This window comes from Taudactylus pleione, unplaced genomic scaffold (genome assembly GCF_031769625.1).
Source record: "Taudactylus pleione unplaced genomic scaffold, aTauple2 ptg000288l, whole genome shotgun sequence".
Lineage (NCBI taxonomy): Eukaryota > Metazoa > Chordata > Amphibia > Anura > Myobatrachidae > Taudactylus > Taudactylus pleione.
In genome coordinates this window covers 1,062,093-1,074,187 of record NW_028284690.1, presented here as the reverse complement: position 1 = coordinate 1,074,187, position 12,095 = coordinate 1,062,093, and the positions used below count along the sequence as shown (strand labels likewise).

At 42.2% G+C, this 12,095-nt stretch overlaps 1 protein-coding gene across 3 annotated transcripts in view; it reads right to left on the bottom strand.

The window, feature by feature from the left end:
* Window positions 1-12,095, bottom strand: part of DCAF6 (DDB1 and CUL4 associated factor 6) — a 289,468-nt gene that overhangs the window by 69,679 nt on the left and 207,694 nt on the right. For 2 of the 3 annotated variants that reach the window (XM_088482419.1, XM_088482421.1), the window contains one exon: window positions 2,761-2,802. The exons of the other annotated variant lie outside the window; for it this stretch is intronic. In XM_088482419.1, the coding sequence (XP_088338545.1) occupies window positions 2,761-2,802 (42 nt within the window). The remainder of the gene's footprint in view (window positions 1-2,760; window positions 2,803-12,095) is intronic. 3 annotated transcript variants of the gene reach the window in all.

Below are 12,095 nucleotides of genomic sequence, written 5' to 3'. Positions count from 1 at the left end.
GTTGACATATGGGACCACGTCTCTTCAGTTAATACTTTTGCCGTTATATATTAAGGACTGCTAGAGTGTATATGTTTCTTATTTTACATTTTTACGTTTAAAGTGCTGATTATTGCCTTTAATGAAACATTACTGTTCACTGTATTGCTTGATATTTGATGTTTTACCATTCAATAAAAAAAAATAAAAAAAAAAAGATAATTCAAAATAATAATAATAATTTTGCATCCTGTGAAATGGCCTCCAAATATTGCGGTGCTGAGTACTGCTGCGTCATATTCAATGTGGTAAGATCAATATCCACGCCACCGCAATATTTCTAGGCCATTTCCAGGGACAGTTGTTTTGAAGTAAAATAGTTCTATGCAATAAAGGGGCCTATGTATCAAGCTGTTTTTTACGTATGAGTATGTAGAAACTGCAGTTTCTACATAATTTTATGTATTGTACCTATGTACTAATGGCACAATGCAGGAGATTTCACAGAAATCTCCGGCAAAGTCTGAAGAGTGAAAGCTCGATAACGCCATACGTGGCCGCGCATCTAATATATGAATAGGATTGGGATAAAGTAAGAGATAAATAAAGAGGTCTAAGAAAAATGAATAGTGAAGAAAAAAAAGTATAAAATAATAAAACGTAATGATAAATAATATACAATAAAATATATCTAAAGTAATAAAATCTAGTAAATAAAACAATACTGTGTCCAAACAATGTTGTACAATATTGGTGGGTTAAAAACAGTGGGGGTGGTTAATACTACGGTAAATGTTTACAGCCCTTTATGGTATGGTGGCATGGAGCGATGGGAGGTCCAGTGTGAATGGAATAGGTAGAGGACGCTTCACCCCGCTGGAGCTAGAATTGGTTCTATCTGTTCATACCCGAGGTCTGCGTGAGCCTCTCCTACCAGCGGTAACCGGTGCTGTTCAGCGTGGATCTAGTCGGATGACCGCGGTGCTTCCGGATGACGTCAGATGCCGCAATGTGTTTCAAGGTGAAATCAGTCAGATGACCGCGGCGTTTCCGGATGACGTCAGACGCCGCAATGTGTTTAGAATCAATAGAAGACTACAAGAACATAAAATAAGAATGGCACTCGGAGACGTCCAAATCGGAATAAAAGACTTGGTATATTGTGGCAATGTTTCCGGTGCAATCCCCTTTCTCAAGCCCACACCAAGATAGTATCACCGCGATAGTGATACTATATTGGTGTGGGCTTGAGAAAAAGGGGATTGCACCGCAAACATTGCCACAATATACCAAGTATTTTATTCCTATTTGGAAGTCTCCGAGTGCCATTCTTATTTTATGTTCTTGTAGTCTTCCATTGATTCTAAACACATTGCAGCATCTGACGTCATCCGGAAGCACCGCGGTCATCAGACTAGATCCATGCTGAACATCACCGGTTACCGCTGGTAGGAGAGGCTCACGCAGACCTCAGGTATGGACAGATAGAACCAATTCTAGCCCCACCGGGGTGAAGCGTCCTCTACCTACCCCATTCACACCGGACCTCCCATCGCGCCACACCACCATACCATAAAGGGCTGTAAACATGTACTAACATGTTTTAACCACCCCCACTGTTTTTAACCCACCTATATTGTACAACATTGTTTGCACACAGTATTGTTTTATTTACTATATTTTATTCTTTTAGATATATTTTATTTTATATTATTTATCATTGCTTTTTATTCTTTTATTCATTTTTTCTTCACTATTCGTTTTTCTTAGACCTCTTTATTTATCTCTTACTTTATCCCAATCCTATTCATATATTACCATCCCCACCTCTTTTCCATCTTACGTATTTTATTCCAACTCTTTCAGTATCCAGAATTAATAAGCTACACCATTAACTAAACAACTATCACCAACATCAGTGCCTGTGGCTGAACAAACACTATACCTTGATACATTTTGACCGAGCAGCTTAAATACAAACACAGCGCAGTACAATAATCCAAATTTTTCTGTACACAATTGGGACGCATGTGTGTTGCAATTTAGATGCATATGCAATGGCAAAAAAATCACTTCACTATGTCTGATATCAGCAGTACGTTCACCTTTGAATGAGGCTCTAAGTATCTGGATAGTAAGAATAAAGGTCAGACATTCACACCTACTACTACTAGACACACTTAGATTAGTGCTAAAGGAGGAGCACGTGCAGTAATATACCATGCACAGGAAAATGTCCATAGTAACGTTTACAGACAGTGAGAAATCGTTAAAAAACAACACACACACTAAGCGGTTTAATTTTATATCCAAAACAGGCTTCCACTGCGTCAAGAACAGAAATGGAGATTTGGTTTAATTGAATTTATTATGTTTAACGTGTAAGTGTAAAAAAGTGTAGGAGAAAATAAAGATCATTTTTGCATTACTTTGCTGATCCAGTTAAGTGTGATCATTTATGGAGTGCAAGATATGATTTTATATATACATACACTCACACACACTACAAACACATTTGTAAATCAAAGAAATTGCTTCTCCTGGAAACAGATACACTAAATGCGTACACTATATTTTTTGATAGACAATGGGAGAACCATAAGAAACTCCTATGAGTTTTAATGCTAATAATTTTTGATTTCAATGTCAGGCATTTTAACAAGTGTGACTGACTGGACAAATTTTCTTACATATTTGCTAGTGGATAATACTCTTTTAGAAAACTTTTATATTCAAATAGGTTAGTAGAAAATTATCAGTGAAAAGTGCATTTAAAGTTACCTTGTTAATCTATCACTTAATGATGGACCCTCGACACCTAATCTGTGAAGGTGAGAAAATATAATCAATACCACATAGATGGTTTAACTTCATACACGGGATATGTAATACCTGTATTTATTTAGTTATTACAGTCATAATGATAGGTACAATGTAACAGTCACATTGTAGTTGATTTATCACTTTGTAAAACAAATAGTAGACCTATTGCCAACCCAGATCTTATCTACAAATACTTTTTCTAAATTTATTTTGTCCCATTTTTAGCAATATCTGCATCCTTTATATAGTATTCTCAGGACACCTATTATCACATCTTGGTAAGTTTGAATATTCAAATTATTAAATATACTTGCCCGTTTTTCGAACAGGATTGCAATTTTATACATAATAGTTCTATGCCCTCCTTCTGAAGAAACTGGGAGCAAAGACCCAGAGAAACGCGTTAAGGCGCATGGGCTACTTGTCTTTAAGCTGCTAACTGGAGACTGACCCTTACTGACGCTTATCTCCTTTGTCCATCTGATCTCCACTCGCGCATCTGTTGCGGCACACTGCTCCAAGGGCAGGCGGACAGCAGCTACTAGTCATTTGAGACATCTGAGAGCACCAGCAGATCCCAGGTGGGAGCCCCAAACGGAGACTGTTTTGCTGACAGCCAATCAAGGACGAGGTGAGCCAGGAGATTAGCTGTATTGTGACGCCTTTTCACTATGGCAACTTCAACTTCGCCGTGCTATATATACAGCCCACTGCGGAGACTGCCCAGGGAGATCCAAATGGAGACTGTATAACAAGAAGCCAACTTAGGCTGAGGTGAGCCATAGGACCAAACAGGAATTACACCACGGCACCCTCAATTACCTGCTTACTCCGGTGGTTTCTACCCGCATTGCACTGTGCCTAACATACAGTTATTATATAGACTTTATTCCCTATATCGAAATGATATTGCTAACACCTTCCGACTAGGTGAGATCTCATATCTATTGATACCCATATTTACCATCTGTACTATCTTATATCAGAACTGTCACACTGGGGAGAGTATTGATACTGGTCTGTCAGATTTAGCAGCTGGTCTTTTTATTGCTAAAGCACATTGTATTGGAACATTTGTTTCTTTTAATTGTTGCCATTGTTTAGCTTAACACTGTGGTGAAATAAATTGTTTTTATATTTGTCTACCAGCGCTACCTTATCTCTTTTTTTCATTTGCTAATTGTTTAGTGGGTTGCAGTTCCCACTTAGTGTAGCAGTTCAGAAGTCAAATATAATTTCCAAACAGACCACATTGCGCAGCTGTTTTCAAGGCTATGAAAATGAGAGTTATGGTAAAATTTACCTTTGTTAACTCTCTTTCTTCGAAGTCAATAGGGTCCACAAGGAGACATTGGGGTGTAGGTGGGACCTGGAGGACCGGACAACAGCAAAGCTTTTCAATCCCAGGATGCTCCAGTCCTTCCCCCTATACCCCGCCCACAGCCTGAGGGCACTTCAGTTTTATTAACAAGCACAAGACAGGAGAAGGAAGACTGGTACACTGAAAAGTAAACAAGTAACCAAGAGAAGAAACCCATAGAAGCCAGGTGCATCAGGGTAGGTGCCCTGTGGATCCTATGGACTTCGCAGAAAGAGTTAAGAAAGGTAAGTTTTACCATAACTCTCATTTTCTTCTTCAGGATCCATAGGGCTCCACAGGGAGACATTGGGGATGTCCCAAAGCAGTGTTTCAAGGGTGGGAACGCTTCTGCGCTGATAGGAGAACCCTATGCCTAAAGGAAGCCTCCTGAGAGGCAAATTTATCAAAGGCATAAAACCTAAGAAAGGTGTGGACAGAAGACCAGGTGGCCACCTTGCATAGCTGTTCAGCTGAGGCACCACGCCGAGCTACCCACAGAGCGAGTAGAATGAGCAGAGACTGTGGTCAGCACAGAAAGGTCCATCTGCATGTAAGCCTGTGAGATAGTCATGTGAATCCATCTGGCCATAGTCTATTTGTTAGCTGGCCATCCCTTCTTGTAGAATCCATATAGGACAAAGAGGGAGTCCGATTTCCTGATGGAAGTAGTCCAGTCCATGTACATCTTTAGAGCACGGACCACATCCAAAGATGCCTCATCTGCCAAGAGATCTGGTGAATTAAAGGCTGGAACCACAATTTCCGCATTTAGGTGGAAGCGAGAAACCACCTTGGGAAGGAAGCCTGGGCGTGCTCAAAGAACAGCCATATCCTGATGAAATATCAAAAAGGGGGAGCGGCATGAAAGCGCCCCTAAATCTGATACCCTACGGGCAGATGCTATAGCCAGATGAAACAGAGTCTTTGCAGTGAGTCATTTGATATCCACTGATTCCAGAGGTTCAAATGAAGGTTCCTGAAGTGCTTTGAGCACCACTGACAAATGCCATGGAGTCACAGGAGGCACAAAGGGAGGTTGTATCCGTAGAACACTTTACATGAAGGTGTGGACATCCGGTATAGAAGCAATCTTGTGCTGAAACCAGATAAAGCAGAAACTTGCACTTTGAGAGATGCTAGGCGGAGGCCTAGATCCAGTGCAGCCTGAAGAAAGGCAAGAATTAGAGAAACTTTAAATACCTAAAGGGTCATAGTTTCGTAGAGCACACCATTGGAAATATGAATGCCAAATTATGTGGTAAATGCTCCTCTACACTCCTTTTAATATTTCTGATATGTTCACTAACACGTGTCTTGAGGGGTCTTACAGTTCTGCCTATATATTGTTGGTGACAGCCACATTCTAACATATATATGATCCCCTTGCTGTTACATGTTATTCTATCTTTATGGTATAGATTTAACCTGTGTGGGTAGAACTGTAAGACCCCTCAAGACACGCGTTAGTGAACATATCAGAAATATTAAAAAGAAACATGTCAAAAATTACCATAATAGTGACCCTAGATCACTTAAATTCATGGACATACAAGAAGTCACACCGAACTGGAGGGGCGGCGACTTCAACAACAAAATCAATACAATATAATTGAGATGGATATATGAGCTTCAAACCTTTGCACCAAGAGGTCTAAAGCTTCGCAACGAAGTCAAGTAAATTATTTGCAAGAAATGAAATGCCGCATTAAGATAGAGACAAAAATAAGTATCCAGTACAGATGGAGCATGAATATAGCTCACACTTCCATTATACCACAAGACAATTAATTATAGACATATAAGGGACAGCAAGTATGAACCTCAGAATCGCAGAAACCCTTATGAACCTTATGGCCCCTATCATCCATATCCACAAGAAATCAACATTGACACTAGTTATTAACAGATAATGCCTGCACTTCACTGTTTATACTAATTGCACGATCCAATGTACGTCTATCATATATTAACTAAATATACTTATATGATTGAACTATAAGCAACAATCAAACAAATAACATATGATCAAATTGAAGGCAAATGATCTAACACTATGCAGGAGAATCACTGTCAAATACTCTCCAATTAATCAACATTGGAACCCACACACCTCTGCAAAATAATTAATCACTCAAACAAATATCAATCACCTGTGACCCACCCCCTGTCAGTGACAGATAACCCTTTCCACCTATTGAAGAAAAGAGATGGAACCAATAGGAATAGACCAATTTTAAGAACACCAATCAGCGGATACACTGGCTCCTTTATATCCCAGTCACCTACACAAAACAAGTACAGCATTACTCCCAGAGGAAGGCCACCGCGGCTGAAACGCGTTGCAGATCCTTACACTCTTTCTATCAACATATTCATTAACAACGAGTGACCATCATTTACGGCCTGCTGAGAAGCCGCTATCACGTGACCACGAGACGCGACCCGAACAACAAGCCGGCGAAGGGAAGGAGCGGGCGGCCATCAAGAACATCCAAGGTAAGTTCTTTGTAGCGGAAGCTGATTCGGGGGAACCACTACCGCAACACATCCTCCCCAGACAGCGGCACACCTCTCTGGAAGCATGCTCACAGAGAGATCCTGGAGATAGGCATAGCACTGTTGTTCGTCCCCGCATAGAAAACCTTGTCTAGAGTATTCCTTTATTTCTCCGGCCACCGTACTGCCTACTCTAAGAAGCTAAACCCGGGCAACGTCGACACCGGAGACCTACTGAGAAAATTACTCTGCATTTAACAACTTTTATGAGTGGAAGCGGGACACCGCAGCCACTCTACTGAACAGCTGACATATTGTTCCTAATTACTCACCATCTAGAACTCAGACTAGTTATTTACCTATCCAACAACGCATAACACCTGAAATACAGGCTAATTGTATACTTTGCGGGGCGATTGCACAACATTCACTCTGCTTATTGCTTATTGCATATTGATTTACTCTCATTGTTCTGATCTAAACCCAAGATATCAGAAACAATGTTTTCTGAGTAGTGAGAATACTGCATGTATTTGTTTTTAGCACCAGCAAGTAAAGTATCTTTTATAAACACACTACTGTTTATTTATATTCTATTTTTTCCATCCCAACGCTTCAAAGACATATGGTGACACAAATACATAAAGGATATAAATAACAGAGAGCACTATTCACTATACATACATACCAGGATGAGCGCAGCACAAATTTCTTCTTTACTACGTTTTCTATTGATAGTCAGCTATCTTAGTGCGGCACCTCACCATAGACAAGTTACCATCTTACTTGGTGCGCAGGTACACCAACTTCTATTATACTGGAGGGAAGAGATATGCCAACTGGAAGGTCTATGTCACCGACAAGGCGTCTATGAAGGCTGCATCAGGGTCCTTTGTTTTTGCTCCATAAACTGGAAGTTTGCTGTTGTGTCTTGAGGCCATGAGATCCACTTCTGGAAGACATCATTTGTCCACCAGAAGCTGAAAGACTTCTAGATGTAAAGAACATTCTCCTGCATGCACGTCGTGACGGCTGAGGAAATCCGCTTCCCAATTGAGAATCCCCGGGATGAGCACTGCAGAGATGGCTGGGAAACTGCGTTCGGCCCATGACAGAAGTGTCCTGCATTGTCACATTGCTGATTGACTTCGAGTGCCCCCTTGATGATCGAGGAAGGCCACAGCCATGGCGTTGTCCGACTGTACTTGTACTGGCCTGTTTTTCAGAATATTCTGAGCCAGAGAGCGAGCTCTGTAGATGGCTTGAAGTTCCAGGATGTTGATTGGCAACATTGCCTCGATTGAGGACCATCGGCCCTGGAAGGAGTGTTGGCCGGTTACTGCGCCCCACCCTCGGAGGCTTGTTTCCGTGGTGAGGAGAGCCCAGTCCGGGATCCAAAATGGACGACCCTGGTTCAAATGGGGAATCTGTAGCCACCAGGCTAGGGACAGGTGGACCTCTGGGGGGAGGCTCATCGTCTGAGATTTATGCAGATGGGGAAGCCCATTCCACCTGGAGAGGATTCAGGTGTTTTTGGGGCCTGGAGTGAAACTGGGCGAACTCCACCATGTCAAACGTGGACACCATTGATCCCAAGGCCTTCATTGCAGAGTGAATCGACACTCTGCGATTGTGAAGCAGTCTGCGTAGTCTGTACTGTAGTTTTGAAATCTTGTCTGCAGTCAGGAAGATTCTCTGAACTCGATAGTCCAGAAAGGCTCCCAAATGTACCATCCTTTGAGAGGGTGTCAGGGAAGACTTTTTCCAGTTCATCAGCCAACCGTGCATTTGTAGAAAGGTAATGGTTACCTGCAGATGGCGTTGAAGAGTGTCTGGGGAGCTTGCCAACAGCAAAAGATCGTCCAAGTATGGGAGCAGTCTGATCCATTCACGATGAGGAGAGGCCGCCATAACTGCCATGATCTTAGTAAAGACCCGGTGGGCTGTTGAGAGGCCAAACGGCAGGGCCTGAAATTGGTAATGCCGCTGTAGTATAGCAAACCGGAGATATTGTTATTGAGATTGCGCTATAGGTACATGTAGGTAAGCGTCCTGAATGTCCAGGGATACCATAAAATCTCCAGGCTCCATAGCTAGGATAATAGAATGGACAGTTTCCATACGAAACTTGTGCACCCTCATAAACTTATTCAGAGATTAGAGATTGAGGATAGACCGATGACACCCATTGGGCTTCTGAACTAAGAAAAGGGTACAATAATAGCCCTTGCCCTGTTGTGAGGAGGGGACCCGAATTATTACTCCTGAATTCAGTAAGGGCTGCATGGCTTTGTGGAGCAGTAGGGCCTTGGTTGAGTCCGATGGAGGTCCTGTGCAAAAGAACTGTTGGAAGGGGGTTGCATTATGAAGGTATCTGATGTGGTTTGATGCCAAACCTGGGTGAATTGAAGAAGTCGGTCTCCCACCCTGAGAGCCCCCAGGGAGAGGCCCGTCCCGTCAGGCTACAGGCTTGTCCGCAGACTTGGCAGGTGGACGTGTAATAGCCCAGGCCTGTTTGGCCCTAGGCTTGGCTGATGTCTGTTGCCGTGGAAAGGACTGCCCTTTGGCTTTGCCTTGAGGGCGAAAGGAACGAATGGATGACATCCTAGGTTTTGTATTATAGGTAGAGGGCATGAACGCAGACTTGGAATCTGCCAAAGTAGTCACAATTTTATCTAGCTCTGGACCAAATAGGATGTCACCCGAATAAGGGAGAGACTCCAAAACTCGTTTTGAATCTGAATATGCTTCCAGGAACAAAGCCAAACGATACAGCGGTCCACTACCGAAGTGGCAGATATCATGGAGGCCAGGAGAGCCGTATCCATAGCTGCCTCACCTAAGTAGGAGGCGGCATCCCTAATGTGAGATACATAGGAGAGTTGCTCCTTTGAAGCATCGGAAGTGTTTCTTCTAGGGCCTCTGCCCAACTCTCAATGGCTTTTGCCACTCAGGCCGTAGCCCTAGCAGGACGAGTAATAGCTCCTGTAAGAGAGTAAATAGCTTCTATACGTCTATCTGTAGTCTCCTTCAAGGAGGTAGCAGTATGAATGGGTAACGTGGCATTTTTTATCCAAACAAGTTACATGAGAATCCACCACCTGGGGAATTTCCCATTTAGTGCAAACAATAGCTGGAAGAGGGAAAAAGGAACTGAACTGTTTTGGAATTTGAAACCTTTTACCAGGCATATTCCATGCTTCACTCATGTGATGAGAGAGCTGGTCTGATTGTGGGAACTCTGGTAAAACTATCTTTTTTTGTTTAAAAAGTGCATTCTTTTCTTAGAAGCGGTTTCATCCTCTTCAATTTGTTTAATGGATTTTACAACTCAGAGTGAGAGAGGTCTGCATCTTCTGCCTCAGGATCTTGAGGCTGTTTGTTATTCTTTCCTCTGCCAGCCAAAGTAATGATACAGTGCAGTGAATACCCTGCAATATGTGAAATATGGCATAATGTAGTGTGCAGTCACACTATATATGACCCAATATAATATGAAGCAGAGCTATATATGGCACCATGTAGTATGCAACAGCGCTATATATGACACAAGGTAATGTACAACAGCGATATATATAGTACTATATACAGTGCATATTCACAACGCTTCACTTTTCCACATTTTGTTACGTTACAGCTTTATTCCACAATGGAATAAATTCATTTTTGTACTCAAAATTCTACACACAAATTTGCAAATTTAATTAAAAAAACCTACAAAGAAATCACATGTACATAAGTATTCACGGCCTTTGCCACAAAGCTCAAAAGTGAGCTCAGGTGCATCCTGTTTCCACTGATCATCCTTGAGATGTTCCTACAGCTGAATTGGAGTCCACCTGTGGTAAATTCAGTTGATTGGACATGATTTTGAAAGGCATGTGTCTATATAAGGTCCAACACTTGACAGTGCATGTCAGAGCACAAACAATGCATGAAGTCCAAGGAATTGTCTGTAGACCTCCGAGACAGGATTGTCTCGAGGCACAAATCTGGGGATATTAAGTATGTGATAGCCTGTCTCCTGAGACTGGAGGCAAGACTGCACTAATACGTGGGTCTCCACGATCAGGGTTCCGCCTTACCTGTCCCCTGGATTCCGGGCTGCAGTCTGGGGGTCCGGGGAGCCTGCTAGCTAGTCCCCCTCGGATCCCCGCCAGGAGTACCTAGCGCAGGCTTGGTGTCATGGCGCCGTAGAGGGGTGATTGGGTGGCAGCACAGACGTCTGGAGGACACTCTGGTTCTGCTCACTCTTCTGGTAGAAATAAAAATTAAATAAAATCAAAAAAATAAAAGGTTGGGCTGCATAGGGCAGCCCACTGTTATAATGATGGTCCAGCTCACCAACTAAACTGAAGTGCCCTCAGGCTGTGGGCGAGGTATAGGGGGAAGGACTGAAGCATCCTGTGATTGAAAAGCTTTGCTGTTGGTGTCTGGTCCTCCAGGTCCCACCTGCACCCCAATGTCTCCCTGAGGAGCCCTATGGACCCTGAAGAAGAAAATATTGGAATTTTTCAATTACTATTTTTAGATTGCCTGATTTTAAACAACTGAAAATACAAGACTGACATGAAAATACAGTTTTGTGTGGATATCTATAACTTTTACATAGCAACTGAATATTACTGTTACATTAGGTTCAGCATTCCATCTAATCTAGAATGTCCTCCAATGACTACCACATTGTCATACAGATGACAAGAGGTGTCATACCGACGACAGCAATTTTCATACAGGTGACAACAGTCATAAAGGGGCCCACGTAGTAGGGTAACAAGCTGGACCAAAAGAATCTGTGATTAAGCTTAACTTATGGAATTCCACACAGAGAATCATTATTAAGTTTTCTGATGAATTAGCTGTTACATTTACAATAGGACCAGGAATCAAGTAGGAAATTTAGAAAACTAGTCCCTAAAGATTTAAGGAGTTTAAAGAATTTAAGCCATAATTTTACAGGACTTGTAACACTATTTAGTAAAATACAAAGACATGTTAAGTGGTTTCCTTTCTGTGTCTTTAACATCTCTTATGAATCTTTCACACTTACACACACTGGAAACCCAGGCAAGCATATAAAACAAAAAAAAACACCTGCCTGTATGTCGACTTAGGAAATCTACCCTACAGGAAGGGAGGCATCACACTGCATTGGCTAGGCCACTGTGACGTGACTGGCAGAGAATCACAATATCGAGCCTCAGCCATCTACACTAGGGGTGTGGGCGTGATCAGGATAGCTCCCTGCTCTCCTGGGAATCAGGAGGAACTCCCCAAAATTTGTGAGTTCCTCAATCATTTCAGAAAAGTAGGCAAGTATGGCGCAGGTTTGATCATTCAGTTGAGGGGAAGTAACTAAATAAAAGGTTTTTCCACATCATCATTCAGTTAAAATTGTGTCTCTGTTACTTTCTGGAGATCAAAATGAGGTGCTCAT